Source organism: Hyalella azteca, unplaced genomic scaffold, assembly GCF_000764305.2.
Source record: "Hyalella azteca isolate HAZT.00-mixed unplaced genomic scaffold, Hazt_2.0.2 contig16984, whole genome shotgun sequence".
Classification (NCBI taxonomy): Eukaryota; Metazoa; Arthropoda; class Malacostraca; order Amphipoda; family Hyalellidae; genus Hyalella; species Hyalella azteca.
The window spans coordinates 375815-393351 of NW_025946787.1; the positions used below are offsets into that span (position 1 = coordinate 375815).

General features: G+C 38.2%; 2 protein-coding genes across 2 annotated transcripts; both read right to left on the bottom strand.

Moving 5' to 3' along the window:
• Window positions 1–429: 429 nt before the first annotated feature.
• Window positions 430–10254, bottom strand: LOC108678563 (metalloreductase STEAP4-like). Its single transcript, XM_018167017.2, has 13 exons — window positions 9964–10254; window positions 9321–9620; window positions 8948–9010; window positions 8137–8257; window positions 7540–7646; window positions 6716–6851; window positions 5901–6039; window positions 5350–5555; window positions 4921–5054; window positions 4065–4192; window positions 3210–3297; window positions 2698–2912; window positions 430–2350 (listed from the first exon to the last, which is right to left on the bottom strand). Exons 1-13 carry the CDS (start codon window positions 10229–10231, stop codon window positions 2186–2188), a joined length of 2070 nt encoding a protein of 689 aa, XP_018022506.1. The 5' UTR covers window positions 10232–10254; the 3' UTR covers window positions 430–2185.
• Window positions 10255–12157: 1903 nt separating this feature from the next.
• Window positions 12158–17220, bottom strand: LOC108678562 (protein lifeguard 1-like). Its single transcript, XM_018167016.2, has 5 exons — window positions 17034–17220; window positions 16186–16402; window positions 15892–16013; window positions 15242–15332; window positions 12158–14815 (listed from the first exon to the last, which is right to left on the bottom strand). Exons 1-5 carry the CDS (start codon window positions 17123–17125, stop codon window positions 14615–14617), a joined length of 723 nt encoding a protein of 240 aa, XP_018022505.1. The 5' UTR covers window positions 17126–17220; the 3' UTR covers window positions 12158–14614.
• Window positions 17221–17537: the final 317 nt, after the last annotated feature.

Here is a 17537-nt window from a genome sequence, read left to right on the forward strand (position 1 = left end):
TAAAACTTTTTTAGCTCAAATGTATCAAAGAATCTTATTCCCTTGGGTTCTTTATTTCGGGGGAAAATTACTGTACAATTACTGTACTGACAGTACAGGAATAATTTTTTTTGGTCTTGATGTAGAAGCATTATATGTATAACCTGCCTATTCGTTATCGATTGTGTGATTACAAATAATGAGTCGTTCGGGTACATGAAATAAAGAGAAAAAAATTGTCGAGGACGTAATTTTCAATTTTGGGCGCATAAAGTTGACAAATCTATTAAAATTTATGCAATTGTTTAGCCCGACATGTGGCTCCCCTGCCACCAGATGATAGTCCTGGCACTGTACGGAATATAATGCAAGTATTCATTGTAAATAGTAAGAGTATATGCAGCGTTTGGTACGCGCGTTTGTTTAAATTGTATATTTTATGAAATTGACGTTATGTTGTTGATGTTATGGGTGATATGATGTAAGAACATTAATTCTAGGTCTCTAATTAGGCTACAGGAAGAAGCTAGCTTCGTAATACTGCTCTTGTATTGCGCTTGTGTTCAGTTGTGACTTGGCTAAGATATCCGACACTTACACTTCCTTCATCAAGGTTATCCTTCATTTTTCTCGTGGGAATGAAAACGCCCTATGTACATTAGAGGGTACATGCAAAATTTTTAATCCTTCTCTAAAAGCTACATCTTATTCCAGTATTTTTAGCTTTTATGACATGCAAGCTATGTGCAGACGGGATAAAGTAAGTAGTAATAGTGGACTTGCGACCGCCCAGAACATGCTTCCGTTTCTTGAGATCGTTCTGGCATGGATAATTTATTTGATCCACTAACAGTCAATTGTGAGAAATCATGGCTCTCTCTCCCCATACATAATTTTTTTGCGACAAAGTATCAATAGTGAGAAATGTTATCTCTCACCATACATAATTTATTATATTGAAGAAGTGTCAATAGTGAAGAACGACGACTTTCATCGATGCAGATCCAGAAACCCAGAGGTTGATACAACCATAGTTTTTTCTAATCCAAGTTTTTATGACATCACCAACGACATGAAGTTCTATGAAAACTCAAGCTTCGTTCAAATGCATTTTACAAGATTTTGTAGTCAAGACTGAATTACTGAGTAGTTGCGTGTGAAAATTGCAAGGATTGCCCTAGTAAATTTAAATGTAGTGTTCAGATGCTCGTTCAGAGCTGAATGAGCACCCTGCACATGTGCTGGCTTCCTCGAGTGAGATTGCCACGCGCAAAATTATATCAATATGATGCAAATAAAATAAATTTCGAAAGGCGATCGTGTTTTCTATGCATTGCAATGTCATTTTCTGACTAAAAGCTTAAACTTATTGACGGTTTCCTTGTTGCATTCGCCTTAGAGTGCGTGTTGCTCTACGACAGAGTTTTATTACATCACCTAAATGAGTCACCAAGCTATACATATACGAGTTATGAGTCACCAAGTTTATCATTCAAATTTGGTTCCAATCAATGGGTGGCTAACTATGGTAGAAGCGCTATTCAGCGTGCGTATGTGTGCTTCTGCTTAATTATACACAGGAATTCCATTCACACGAGTATTTTTATCCTAATTCAATGCAATTTCATCAACCAAAAATAAAATGTAGTGCTTTTTTTATTGGCTTTGGCCATTTTACATCTTGTGCCGCCCATAACCTGTCGGCTGAAGTTAAATTCATGCCTGATCTGAGCCACAATAAATAAACTTAATTAAGAATTAAGCTTCGTCATCATCAAATAGCGTAAATTTATTGGGTGGTGCAATTCTTGGCGAAGTAATTACAATAATTTGATGCAAGCCAAACTGTAAAGAATCAAATTTGTATCGTTGCATATTTTAAATATGACATGATTGTAAAAATGAATAGTAGTTTTACGTGGCTACAAATGCTAGGAGCACGGAATTTAGTCTTGTGTGAAAATACGATGGGAATTTCATCCAGAATTTTCTTACATTTTCATTCCCGAATTTAACGAATGCTTCTCATGAAGCGTACACTGAGAGTAAACTCGCACTCAGAACGAAATAATTAATCTATAGAAATTATTAATCTACAGTTATAGTTTTGTGGCGAATCACATAATTTCATAGTGGTATGGCATTTCCGTCTCGCATCAATTTTTTCTCTTGTAAATTGTCGTGGCTTCATGTTGACTTTCAATATTTATACGATAGAACTATGCGGGTCCGCCATTCTTTCCTTCCTTGGTTTTGTTTTTCTGGAGCGTGTGCGATTGCCTTCTCCTCTGCGGATTGCAGTGAGTCGCCAGTCGAACGGCAGGAGTAGCACTTTCAATGCAACAGTCAATGCTGCCGCCATCATCACAATCTATAATAAGTGGAACAAACAATCGTCTCTTAGTTCGCGTTCATATTATTTTGCACAGCAAAGCTAGATAAATTCAAATTGCAAATTTGTGTTAAATCACAAATCAAATTTACCCGATCACATGCAACTGCATCGTAAGTCTTGTCTCTTCAATCAAAATATCGCTGCTGCGAATTTTCAGCAAATGGCTGTAAGTTGAAACATTTCTCAGAAACATAGTGCACAGCAGCATATAATGGATATAACTTGATATACTTCTGACCTGAAAGCACGCTATGTTGATGGAATTTTACAATCTTCTTACCTGCCTTCAGCTATACGTTGATGTAATTGCAGAATTGTCTAACCTGACTTCCTTGTATGAGCACGTAACACTGCCTCGAAGATGTGAAGTTCAGCAAATCATTCCATTCCATAAGGACGACATGAGAGCATCCAACGATGTAGGCAAGCCATCCAAGTCGACTAAAAACAAACTGGCTTTCTGACCACGACAGCTGATCGCTCACACCAGGGATCGAGAATACGCTCTGCATCAACAGCAGCAATACGCCAATGGCTCCTACAAACGCAAAATTTCGATTTTTTTATTTAAATCATTTGCCGTTTTATCACATTGAAAGAGCGGGAACTGGGAAACGTGGAGGTATAATTATAGGCAAATTTTTTAGAAATTATTCAGGTAAGACAACACAGTATTTGGTTGCTGATAAATTGATCAAAGATCTGTTGGGATTTGCTGCACACATTATAAATTTGAACATCACTGACAAGGCTAATAAATAGGTGATGGATTTTAATTTGTTTAAATCCGCATAGGAAAGTTAATTATAATGAAAGTTTTTGTCAATCAGGTTACCCAAGCCCAGAGCGGTCGGATACATCCACTGCAGGTTTGATCTCAGTAAGTCTAAACCTGCCGATCCCGATAAGATCACCGTCAGCATCTGAAAGAAATAAAAAAATTAAAAATATAAATTTTTGTTGTTAAGTCTGGTTGTTAAGTGCAAATAGTTGTGGCTGGTATTTATTCTTTGGGGCAAAGAAATTCTTCTTGTCTCTGCAAACCATTGGGGTTTGGTTCGTTCTGCCTCTGGGGTTTCACTTTTTGGCTTATTTAAAAATAATTTTGAACGACTCTGGCAAAACCAGGGAAAACAATTAACCTGTTAGTGATTAGTAATTTCAGACTCAACTTCCACCCAAAATATTATTTTGTTCCCAATGACATCATGGTAGCAATAGAAGAGGCTAGATCATTAATGGGAGCACATAGTCTATGACTGTGTCAGGGAGCACATAGTATAGTATAGTATAGTATCTTCGGCATTAGAGAATAGGCCTGGATAGGCCTGTCGCCGATTCTTGTGCTTTTCTTGGCTAGACTGGCCTTTTGATCAGATCTTTTCAACGGACGGTAGATTTAAAATCGCTTCTAGATATCAGTTGTTCCGTAGGGTACGAGGCATTTTAAGACTAAACATATGCTCCTGCATGGCCTTGTCTAGTCTGTTCTTGAACGCGTTCATACTCGGAGCGTCAACAATATCTTCAGGGAGGCTTTTCCACATGTCAGTGACTCGAAGCGAGAAGAAATGTTGTCGCGTGGATAAGTTGCACATAAGTGGATAAGTTGCACATAGTCTATCTAACTATGGTAAAAACTTGTATGGTTGTGTACGGAATTATCTCCCCGTGACATTTATCATCTCACGTGAAGGAAGATGATCATAGCAGCAGCCAAGCCCAAATATTTCCTGGCTCTCAGCCACGCGTCCAGGAATGCAGGGAACGGCTGGTACTTGGTTCCTCTCAAGAGCTGCAGGTAAGCTGCCAGCACGCCTGAGGTACAAGATTACAAATAGAACATTGTTCTAGTAAACGATATCAAAATGTGATAGATTAAATGCTGCTCAAAATTATACATACTCACTCACATAGATGTGCGCATAATAAAATTAATATAGTTTTCACTATGAGGTTTATCCTTCAGAAATAGATGCAATTTTTGCGATATGAAGTTTTTCAATTTCGCTTTAGTATGAAAAAATTTTTTTTCTGGAGTTCCGATTAAACTTCGTTGATGTTCTTATTTTGATTTTGCTTTGAAAGAATCCCTTGATAAGAAAGATCACGCAGTGTACTGATTATCTCAATTTTCCGAAAAGAATCTATCTACTAAGTCTAACTTGCATTGAATGGTAAGATATACACGTGGCTTGTCAGTTAACATTCTTTCCTTTTGCTACATAAACCGAGTACTGTTAATGCAAGTAATTCGTCAATGCTTGTGATTTCAGAGTTCTGATACTCCTTTCAGTTAAGTCATTGAGGTACTCCGGGAGAAAGATCCCATACAGCTGCCATCTATTTGAAGCTCGATTGGATCAACCTGCCAAAAGCATGTGCCTTCAAGTCCCAGTCAAGATTTATTTATTTCTCGATCACTGATCATTCATTCGTGTATTGCCCATAAGCATTCAGGCATTCACAGTTCAATTATGCTATACATTTGTATTATGAAGCACAACGGATGTCGCTGAAGTGCTGTGACAAATAGCGTCGGTCACCTGGAAGGTATGTGAGCGTCAGCAACATGATGGCTGACTGTCCGCATCCTAGCAACGTGTTGTCGAGCAGGAAGTTCTCGAAGAGATCAGACACAGAAGTTTCAGGGTTGGCCATAAGGGGACAAAGTTGATTGCTGAAAAAAATTCATAGACCTGAACCGCATTCCAGTTACAGAGAACTATGAAAGTATGGAATTAAAGGCAACTTGGAAGCAATTGAAACATTATACACTGCAGAATAAGTCGTCATGCCTGGCCTTCAAATCAATCGTTGACCAGTAATATGCTTGGTAGATACAAACATCATGTTACAATTTTAAGTCGAGCCTTTTGTTACTGAAGAAAACCATCAGCTATACCTCTACTTTAATTGAGAACTAAGCTACCGTATGTTTTGGACAGCACCATAACCTCGCACGAGTCGGCTACCGGAAGAGGTTGAGGATGGTGAAGAAGGTGACCACGGCCGTGATGATGCCCATGGCCACCTGCGCTTCAGGGAAGAAGGTGAGCGGGAGGCCCTCCAGCTTTGCAGCGTTGCAGAGCCTCCCCGCGCGGGTGCACGGGAGGCTCGCCTCACGTAGGATGTTCTGCACCGTTTGCACCGCCCACGCAGCGTCTCCACACGTTGGGTTCTTTTGGGAAATTATTACGAGTATAAAAAAATCATTACGAGTATAAAAAAATCAATACGAGTATAAAAAAATCGATACGAGTATAAAAAAAATCATTACGAGTATAAAAAAAAAATCATTACGAGTATAAAAATGGACGAAGCTTGATATTTAATATCAAAAGTTAAATAGTGCTACATTAAGTTAATATTTGCTGCATGGCGATGACAATAGAAAGCTCTAGAAACTTAAGAGTTTGCATCAACGAGAAGTTGGTTAATACCGAAGGGAACGAGACACGCCTGTTCTTCAAGTAATTGAAATTATACTAGCAAATAAAAAACTACATAGGTTCTAGAAACTCACTTGCTTAGGTATAAGCTTAGTGCGCCAGAGCAGCGACCACGCAGAGATCGTATTCAAGGACTTCACCACCGCCGAAGATGGAACGAGAGCCTGCAGCTCTTCGGCGTTGCTAGGGCTGACACCACTCTTGCTTGGGATCCTGATGGTCCAAATCGACGTCCAAATGAGACCAAGTCTATAGATGATTCGGTTGGAGAGTAGCTAAAAATAAGCATTTTGATAAAGTAGCTGAAATGCTGGGTTTGCCCTTCCCTGGAGGCGTGATAATATCCCTGGAGGATATTACTTATGCTATTGCTAGGCTTAGTAAATTCTACATGCAGGAGTCTTGCGGTCAGTGTAGCCCCTTTCGAGAAGTTACAGGTTGGATGTGGCGAGTGAAGTTTTGTTACAAAACGATAATATTTTGATAAATCTAAATGAGACGAAAATCCATTTGCTTACTGGATATACAACTATACTCTACATGACATTGACTGAGGTAGTCTTAGACAAGCGCTCCAAGGAGGTGGTGAAAATGGCCTGCTACAGGCTTTGGGAGTGGAACCGCCGACGTCTTTGAAGCTGATGAGCTTAGGACTAGAAAGACTGCTGCCCTGAATAAATGCTGAATAAAATTAAAGTTTTTTTCTGCCAACTAATTCATTTCTTACTGAATTCTGACTTACTGGTAGAAGTAAAAAAAAATTTGACGAGCTAGCCCAACATTTATTTAGATTACACTGTGTGTCTTAAAGAATACCAGGACAACAAAATATGATTGTGCAGATGGAGATGCGATATAAATATTTGATTTCGCATCAAAAATTTATCACCTGTTGCTGACGTCGACGAGGATCTTATTCCTAAGTAGACGTAGCAGACGACGCGAAAAGTCGCGGTTCGCTACCGTCACGAAGACGACGCTCGCCCTCGCCAGCCCGTCATGACGAGTGACCACTTCGATCACGCCTTCGTCAGAACCGAAAACAGGATTCCAGCAGCCATTAGACGCTCAATATTATTGCGCAATATTGTGATTTAAGTTATAATTTTGAGAGTCTAGAAGCGGCTTAAGTGTGTAAGTTAGAGTAATTAAAATACAAACGTATATATCATCATTTGATAAATATATTTAAAACTCATTGGTATCGTCATTACTAACATATTCATTTACTATTTCATGTCCTAACCTCAATGATGCCTTTGCTTGAATCAATAATGTAGCTAAGGAACATGTTTGAATGAAGTAAATTTTCCATACATTTATCCACTGATCTCAATTTAGAGCAGTAAATATTTTAGAGGTCGATCAAGGAGAGAAATGCAACACAGCTCATACCCTGAATGAATTATCATGCAATTTTTATAACCTTTATGACCATTTTCAATAATAATAATAATAATAGCGGTTTCCGCTTTTATTAGGCCGTAGACCTGTCGAAAATTTTAACATCGCAGAATATTCACAGCTTGTTGCGGTCTCGAACGCGCAACTCACTGCTTCAAATTTGCTTCGCTTAACCACCCGGCCTCCTTGCCGATTCTGGCCAGAAACTGGCGCACAGAGCTGGGATCAAACCCGCGCCTCTCTGCGCCATCTTGATACTCTGAACTGTAAACACTGGGCCACCCTGCCCAGGTTCAAAACAATATTCACCGTCCGAAGGTTCATCAGCGTCAGCAGACGCGTCTTCCACCGACTGATCGCCCTCAGTTACTTTGCGAGGCTCCAGCACGGAGTAGCCTAACTCGTTGAGACGTATTCTGGAAAGAAAGATACGTTTATTTCAGTAGCCTACTGCTAATTTACAGGCATAGACGAGTATTATATTTATAGCAATTTATAGTGGCACGTATTGTATTTTCAAACAAAATAATGGTTTTAGATGTATTGGATACATATAATATGTGATGCAGTGAACTAGATGCACTAAATGCTCAAGAGACTAGGATGCTAAAGTCCCAAACAGGGAGTAAAGAATCTCATTAGTTCTAATTCCAAAGCTGCCAAGACAACACCGGCTGCTCAAGGACAGTCAGAGGAGATGGAGGACAAGTAATTAGTAGGAATGATGTCCGTAGATTAAGGCCTGTAAATAATGTAGGGAGTAACCGCATACATCAAAGTAACGAGTTTAGATCTATGAACAAGGCACGAAAAGGAAAAGAATCGGCGACAGGCCACATCAGGCCTACATTTCAGCGCCGACATCATTATGTTATGTTATGTTAATTAACAGGAGCCAGTGCCCACCGCGTGAGGTTGGTAACCCTGGTGAGGAGCAGCACGTGGTAGCCTGCGTTGCGCAGGCGAATGGCGAGCGCAGTGCCGTAGTCACCAGCACCCATCACGGCTACCACCTCACGCCCCCTCTCTGCAGTGTCGTATACATATAATAACATTAAAAATAAAATCATAACGTATTATTTTTCATCAATCCCTCTCCAAGAACATCCTTCAACGATTTTCGTACATTAATTTTTTAGTACGAGCATTGAAAGTTCAAAACAGCCATGTCTGCTGTCAGTGATTAATTGGACTAATTTACGAGAGTTAAACTACCGCAGTCGTGACGATGATAAAAAATGACGAAGAGGCAAGTAATAATCTAGTCAGGTCAAAAGGTTTCAATAACATAACATATCATAGTGATGTTGGCGCTAAAGAGTAGGCCTGAGGTGGCCTGTTGCCGATTCTTGTACTTTTCGTGACTTAATACTTCAATAGTAGGCAAAGATAAAAAAATTAAAGCTGAGCCGGTAAAAGAACTATAATTATTTTCAATAAGCCAAATAAATGCAGGGTTTAAGCACAGTGATAACAACTATTAAAAAGCAGTGAGGATTGCTATTTACTGAAAATTTAAATTGCCACGTAAGAACGCGAGCGAGTATCGATGGAATCCAAAACTTTCATAACAAATTAAATTGAACTGAAGCAATTGGTGAAAGAATCAAAAAGACTGCATGACTTCTGATACGTTGTTCATGTGTCAAATTATGGCAAAAATAAATCATGTGAATAAATATAATATGAAAAGTTCATGTAAAATAATTTATCTTACCGACTTTCATTGCAAAAGAGCGACTCTGAAGCGGGGACTTGGAACGCATCTCACGTTCACTAACTTAAAAAAGCAAAAAAAAAAAGATTAGTTGATTTTTGAATTGTGTAATGAGGAATTCAATTATTCGAACAGATCAAAATGAAGATTGAACATTATAAAACACAAAACGCATGATGCCAGGTATATTAACGTAAAAAATTAATACTATTAATCATTAAAACTGGGTAAACGCGTAATAAAGCGTCAGAGGTAAATGCAGTTTATATTTTCCCATGTTCGACTTTCGGTACATCCTACTTACTGTTTTGCACCTAAATTAATCTTAAGAATTATACAAACGTTTTTCAATGCTAATAAAGATAATATTAACCTGAAGCAAATCTGCGGTAGCGAACAGACATCCCCGGAGCTGGCGACGCTTCCGAACAGTCGCTTGCAGGAGCTTCCTTGATACCATCGTCAGGGTGCTTGGGTCCGGAGGCTGAACTGCGGACGGCCGAAGCCTGATCGCCGTGGAATTCTACTGGAACTACCAGATAATCCAAGCCTTTTTTAGTCGGTGTTTGATCGCGATAATTATCAGAAGGTTCAGGAGGCGTCTCATTCTCTTGCTCATGTAGAGTTTCGTAACTCGATGAATCCAATGCTGCTTCGGAGACGAAAATTTCTCCTGAATTAACAAAAGTAACAGAAAAAGCACGATTTGTTGATCATGATACGAAAAATGGGAGAACATAACAGTTGAACAAAATAATCATTCATTACACTTATAGCTTTATTTTCTTCTGAGGAACGAAAAACTTATTCAATCATCAAGGACATTTTCGCTCTCATTAAAACGCAACGTTGTTTAGGAAAATTACAGAACATTTCGTCCTCTACGCTGAGGGAATGCAATTTAAAAATAACTTCAAACCGAGATCGGAAATCTCGTGTACAGAAAAAATTAGAATTTTTATTGCAGGTCAAAGAAAGAACCAGTCACTTGGCGTATAAATGGTATTTAAACTCACTAGACGCAAGAAGCGACGGCGAAGAGTTGCTTCTGGTCACTTTCTTGGTGAGATCTCGCGCGGCGTCGGAGGTGTCGGAGACGAATATCTCTTGGAAAATGCTAGCTGTACACCCTTTTTCTAATCCAGGGTCAACTTTAGTAGATACATCGCGAGTACTAAATTGTTCATCTTCAGGTTTATTTTGGGTGACAGGTCGAGAACTGAACCGATTTGGCGATTTAGACACGCGGCTCTTGTCTTTGACTCCGTAATTTTTGCCTGACATTTCAAAATATCATATTTCACTCCTTAGATTAGGTCAAGAAATTCAATAAAATAGTTCTTATGTTGTTGGGAAATTTGAAAATAGTTATTTAGTTAGTTTAGTGGCCAAAAGTTTACTAGCGCTTCAGCTATTTAGCTATCTCGCACCGAAAGTCAAGATGAACATTACCATAGAGGTGGAAGGTCTCAACTATTCATCACCCACAAGGGGCGGAAGGTCTCAGATGTCCAGCCCGCTGAAGCTGGCTCGAAAGAAGCAGCGTTAGCATCTCAAAGAGACGAAGTGACAAGGAGGGACAGGTGAAAAGCAACAGAAACTAAGACACTCGAACAAGAGGTCGCTTACACGGGACGTCGGCCGCCCGCACGAGAGAGACAGAGAAGGGAAATGTAAGGAATCCTACCTACATAATAACTTAACCCCACAACTAAGACCTGCAGTCAGACACCGCGAGTTCAGCGGTGGGGCGCTCAGGAACAATCCCCCTAGGAACGCGAAATCCCATTCAAATTTTTCTGACGAGCACAGAAAAATTTGAAAATAAAATAATACAATTATGTTCCGTATATTTAAAAGCTAAATCTCAACTTGCTAGAAAAATAATAGTATATATTTGACGCTCTTGATTTTCGGCTGACACCTGACGGTTCAAGGCTTCTAAAAGCAGTAGGAGCGAGACCAGGCAGAGGCTGAACCAATTATCACAAGTCATCGGAACAATCGAAATTCCACAGATAAAAGACACACGTCAAATTCCATTGTTAGAGGCACCGCCCAAGTGAATAGCTTCACTGATTATGACCTCACATCATAGACCAACAATGAATTGAATTATTCTAGGAATGGCAAATTGGCATTGCACATTCATAAAAAATATAACTCAGTACTCACTGCAATGAGTGACAGAGCGCGCATTTACTCGTCGACGAAAACTTGAGGTCACGGACAGACAGACAGACGGACGGACAGACATGGCGAGCACAATAGTGCATTTTTTCCATAAATGAGAAAATGCGCTAAAAATGCGCAAGCTCATTGAATGCAGGGTTCAAACAGAGTTTCTAAGACTTTTAGGAATGAAAGTCGCTTAAATGACTTTTAAAGTAGTTGGTGAATTTTCAATAATATGGAATTAGAACTTTGGTCATTTTACTCAAGAGGCCAAGCAATAATTTTTAACGTCTTGCAAGCTATGTCCAGTTTTTTCGCATCGAAAAATAACAATTTTTTCGCATTTTCACGTTTTCAATCACGTTATTATGGTCTAGGCAAGGGCATGAACCATACATTGCATTTGTCAGAGGAATTTCTAATTTTTCATCCTTTAAAATTTTGCTTCTCTGATACTTGTTACATCAACAATTTAAAATCAGCCTATAATTCCTTTTCGCCCTCGACAAATCAGAAGTTGTTGTCATGATGCTGATAGTAACATAAGGTTGACACAATGAGGCTAAAAATCAAATCTATGCAGAAAACATTGAAAATTTCATGGTACAACTCAGAAGATTGCAAAATGATGATAAAACAGCTTAAATAAAAAATTCTTACCTTCGTGCTAGGGTCGATAAGACCTCCCGGCACCTTTTCCGACCGGTCTCCCAGCTTTTTCATGTAGACAAGTCAGCCAAAAATATCTTCCATTCAATGAACGTAGCTGAGTAGTAAGTGCTCGATCGAGCAATAGCATGTATATAGTCGATTCGAAGATTAATCTTATATAAAATTACACGGGGTTTCTCACGGACGTCACATTATTCTTGTTCACTCAGAGCTGCCAGGAGCAGCACACCAGTTTCACAATTGTTTATTTATAACCTCATTCATTCTTGTTGACTATAATATCGGCAAATTATAAATATCATTCAGGACACTGGAAACGTCTCGAAATTCAAGTTTCAAAACAATCGGGATTTAAAATACATATTTTACAAGAACTAATATATTTAAGCACATTATTACTTGCTAATAAATAGTGTATCTAAATATGTCTACATTAAAAAAGCAAGCGCGCTTTATTCCACGCATCAAGGCGTTTGCTTTACCAACAAAAAATCCGTAGGAAACGAGAGCAATTCCAGCAGGTGCACATTTCATACAGAAATAATGCTCTAGAAAGACATTAAGTCATAAAAGCTCAGAAAACTTCGGAAAGTAAATACCGCCGAACACATGGGACGAACAAAACAATAATGCGCAATCTTGTCGACTGGCAAGTTCGCGGTAAAACGCAAAATTAAAACAACTTGAAGAACATAAAAGCCAATCTGAAAAAGCAAGAAAAATGCCCTATCCTTCAAAGGAGTTTTATGAATAACTTTTGAAGCTAAACTCGAGATTGCACGTGTTGCACGCATGGTAAATACTTCTAATCATTAGAAGTATTTAGATTAAGCGTGTCATTACCACTGAAGAAGTACTATTGAAGGAATGGCATTACGATCGATGCAATAGAACCACATTGAATACATTCAATTCACCAGGGCGATCAGTCCAGCTAGACCATCATCAACTATGCGTGGTAGTATTCTCGATTCAAGTTTAGTACATTTCTGCAAACCGTGCACATCATGCGTACTACCAAATGCACTGCACTTGAGAAGATGACTCCTAGACCACCGTCCCCGAATAAGTACGAATTAATTCATTGGACACTATTAAAAAGCTGCAACTGCAGCAATCCAAAGACATTTCTACCACCTAACCTGGACACTCTGTTCTGAGATTGCGTGCTTACATAGGCAGCTTTATGGTAGGGCAATAAAATTAAGGCCAACTATGCTTCGTCCGAATATCAAGCTGAGCAATGCAAGTTGAAAGATTCCTGCCTTCAATGGAGACGTAATCACAATACAATAGTCGTCAAGGTTGACGGGCGCACGTCGTCAAAAATGCCCAAAAATCATAGAAGCATCAATCCCAGTCATAAAAAGTATTAGCCATTAATTAAAGATATTTCTGGAAAAATTAAAAAAATATTTTTTAGATATTTAGGAGAGTTTTTTGCCTTGAAAATTCAAGAATCCATTTCAACGCAAGGCACACTCCAAGTTACGGTAAACAAGTACGTATATACTGTTCCATAATATGAGCGCTAAAATGTGCACAAGTGCTTGCTTTTATCAAGTTCATTGACACCAATATGCTAAAATTGAAGTTCACCCTTTAGCTGCCTAGGAGAACACATTCAGCTGGCGTAAAACTATCTCTCGAATTTTAGTTCGTGTTAACAGGACATCTAAACTGCTATTGCAGGTAAGCTCAACGTTGATATCTTAGAGGGCAAGATGAATTTTCTACACAGACCGTGATTGTGTGCAGTGGTCTCTCAACGATTGAAGTTCAGAATATTACAGCTAGTAGAAGCTTCTCCGATTCTATGCAAAGCACGTTCTATACAGAATCGGGCTTCGATAGCAAACATCTACAACAAAAATCTATCGCAACTTACCGCTTAGCAACACGCTTTATTCGCACAAACAAAATTTATGTCAGTTGACATTTGTATTTCGTTGTAGGATATAAGTACCGAGCAACCGAAGCGCACGTGAAAGCAACGGGGTAGCAGGTGGTAGAGTAATGAAGACCAAGGTCCTAGTGAACTATAAACAAGTTCTGGAGACGCGTCAAAGAAACATTTTAACGCGAACGAAATTTGGAAATGTTTTTTTCTTCTATAGATTGATTCACAGCTGCTTGTATAACTTAGTATAAACAACATTAACCTACATATCACTTCAGCATATTTTAGAAGCGTTGAATTTCTAATATCAGCCAATAAGTACAGCACTACAATGATTCCTGTAATCTTGGCCACACATATAAATATTGGTCAAACGGAAAAGCTTCAAGTGGTTGACAACTAAGAACTATAACGGAAGTCGTGTGAAGTTCGTGACAACATTGCTAGGTGTATGTGGTCAAGATTGATTCACTTAATGAAAAAATAAAATAATGGATTATTGTTTTCCTTACAGCCTGAGATGAATTGGTGATGATGGCAAATTGTTTTGATGTATTAGAAAGCTGAATGACATAACATTATCAAAACATTATCGTTTTGTAAAAAGTATATATAATTAGTCTGGTACGTACATTAGATGAACTTGAAAAAAACTGTGAAAAAGTAGGTTAGAATCTTTGATCCAGTAATCGATACATTCTACTACTGGAAATGCTGGTAAAACTGTCTTGTCGTCAAATGTAAATAGTTTTTGAACAAACTATCCTCAATCCTCATCAGGCTTGTAAATCAACCGAAAAACGAGAAGTAAAAGTGATATAAAACAAGGAAAAATATCTTAAAAATAATGAAAACGATCTGAAAGCACAAGATAACTAAATACTCGAAATGAAGATCATTCTAATAAGCAGTGAAACTCTTCAGTTCCTCGCGTTGCCGATGATGGAGAGGATGTATATGAAGAGGTTGACCACGTCCAGATAGATGTTGAGGGCTGCAAAGACGTATTCTTCAGGGGAGATGGAGTACTTGTGGTTCCCTCCGATCATGAGTTGGATGTCGAACACCAGGTAGAAACTGAACAGCAACGCTCCCAGACTCGAGTAAATAAGGTTGGTTATCTGTAAACGTGGTCGTGTGAGAGCCAATAAACACCTTCAAGTTATCTGCAGGATGGTGTTGCTAAATAGAATTTCATAAAGGAAAACAGTTAAAATGCAACAACATCTACATCTGTTCATAACGTCATTTGCTAGACGCAGTATCTAGAGCATAATAATTCATGTCTTCTCAGTTATACTAATCGGAAATTTTGACAATATGCATGGTTAAGAACTGAAGATGACTTTAGAAGTAGAAATTACATTCAAACTTTAAAAACGCATCGCAATTCATTGAGGGCCAAAATTGGTGCCATTTGAGAACTTGTAGGTTGGAATTCTTGATTTTAGTTTTACAGTGTAGAGAAACATTGGAATGAAAGATTCATTATGAATTTGTTAATATGATTTTTGAGAAGCACTTATCAGTTTATAATTATCACAAACCTGATTATGAAAGAATATGGTCAGGATCCCAAAGAGCATGAGCACAATCAGGCCCACAAACAGGAAGCCTCCCATCATGGTGAAGTCGATCCTGAGCATTAGGTATTCAATTAAACTCACTGTTCTAGGCATGTGAATTCTATAATAATTATTGTTAATTCTATGGAATATTTTAAGCTTTGAGCTATTCTAATTTTTTGAGGCGCTGACACTAAAATGCGTAATTTGGAACCTAATTTTTCAACATCAGTATTCTTTTGAGACATTTTTTGACCACTTTAGTGTAAGCATTTTTACTTTGTCTTACAGACACAGTTTGATTTAAATACTAACAATAGAAGAATTTTTACCTCGTATATAAATTTTGATGAAATATTTGTGGAGAACACACAAATAAAGTGTAGTAGAAATACAATATATGCCTCAGGGATGCCCACCCCCAAACATAAAAAAATATAACTCAGTACTCACAGCAGTGAGTGACAGAGCGCGCATTTTCTCATTGATGAAAATGTGGTCACGGATGGACAGACGGACAGACATGACGAGCACAATAGCGCCTTTTTTCCATAAATGAGAAAATGCGCTAAAAACTTGGATATCATCAGAAATAGTAGATGAAGAGTTGATTTCATCTTGCTAGAACTCACTTGGTCTGGAAAGCAAACAGGGTGAGGGCCAGCGTGACAACCACACATATGCCAACAGCCATCATGATCTCATTTGTGGTGAAGCTTGCACTTGCGCAGCCCAGCACAAATCCTTCACAAACCTGTACAGCAACACAGCCATATTATCTGACATCAGCTACATCAGATATTTATTGATAATCCAAGGAACTTTGTACACATATTGGGCTAACAAGCCTGACAAAAACAGGGAACAGGTTTACAATGATTGAGTAATTTTGTAACCTTTTTATGAGAATTACAGAGCTGACTCACTGTGAAGACTCCCAAGAAGATGATGTTATGAGGATGTCGCCGTCTCAGGTTGCCACAGCATGCCAGGCTTATGAGGCACACAATGCTGAGCACAAAAGCACCCCAGAACAGTCCAGGAGTCTGCTTTGCATATTGCTGCACCTCGTTGACCAGGGTGAAGATAGCAATGATGCCAAATGTAACAGTCAGCTGAGCCATCAAAATCAGCATGACTTTCCTGTTGGATATGGACAAGATTGTTTGCTATTTTGATAGAATTGAAGCCATGATGTATAATTAGTATCTGTTTCCAAGAAGCTCCTTTAAGTTTAAAGGATTTATATACGTACATTTTCAATAAATGCTATCTCCACATCCTTCTTCCTATCTATATTAAGCCTTCTTTCAAGCCTAATAATAATAAATAATTTTTTTTAGGAGTCACAGCTTATGAAAGATGCAATTAAATATATATATATATTTGGGTTACATTAATGAAGCTTAGCCTATTTGTCTTGTTATTATGGGTAAAACCAATGGAAGAGTATATACATGGCATGGGACATTGATATTGAATGGAGATATAAATTTTCTTTTCATTCAATAATCTGTGTAGTATTCAGATACAAATTGTTCAGCTGGATTAGATTTTTGTTATTAAATTTAAAATGCAGCTCTAATTTAGTGCAGTAAATTTATTAATATTGAATAGAAAAATTTCTGCATAAACCATGGAGTTCCAAAGAGTAGAATAAAAAAGAAAATAAAAATATTTAATCTCTGACAATATAAATTACTCTAATATGATAATGCATTGGGTGATTACGTATACATTGCTGAAAATACCAAGTTGCTGGAAAAAGACTTACTTGATAAACGCCATCCGAATAGACTTCTCAGAAAACTCCACATTGTTGCCCCCAGCCAAGGGCTCCTCATAATTCTCATAGTCATAAGACATTGCAACTCAACGTGATTGTTATAATCTGGTTAATATTATAAGATTGTCCTACAGCTGTATACTATCCTGAAATATAAACAAATTATAAGACTGCATGTTCTGTAAGACAAATATACATTCTATGTTCAATGATTTCTCTACAAAACAAAAAATCAGATTGTGTCCAAGAGCAGTTTGCAGACTTTAAGGCTAAACTCAAGTTGCACAGTTTTAGGGATCTTGAAATCTCTGCACATTTTGATACAAAACCTAAGTCTTGACACTACTTACAGTTCTCATTTACTTGAAATTTATACTATCCAAATAATATCCTACAAACCTAGAAATAGGTATATAGTATTTCTTGCCCTTGGTAGCTTTTTTCTTTTGTCTTCTAGGCTTTAATATCCTTCAGAGGCATTCAATATCTTGT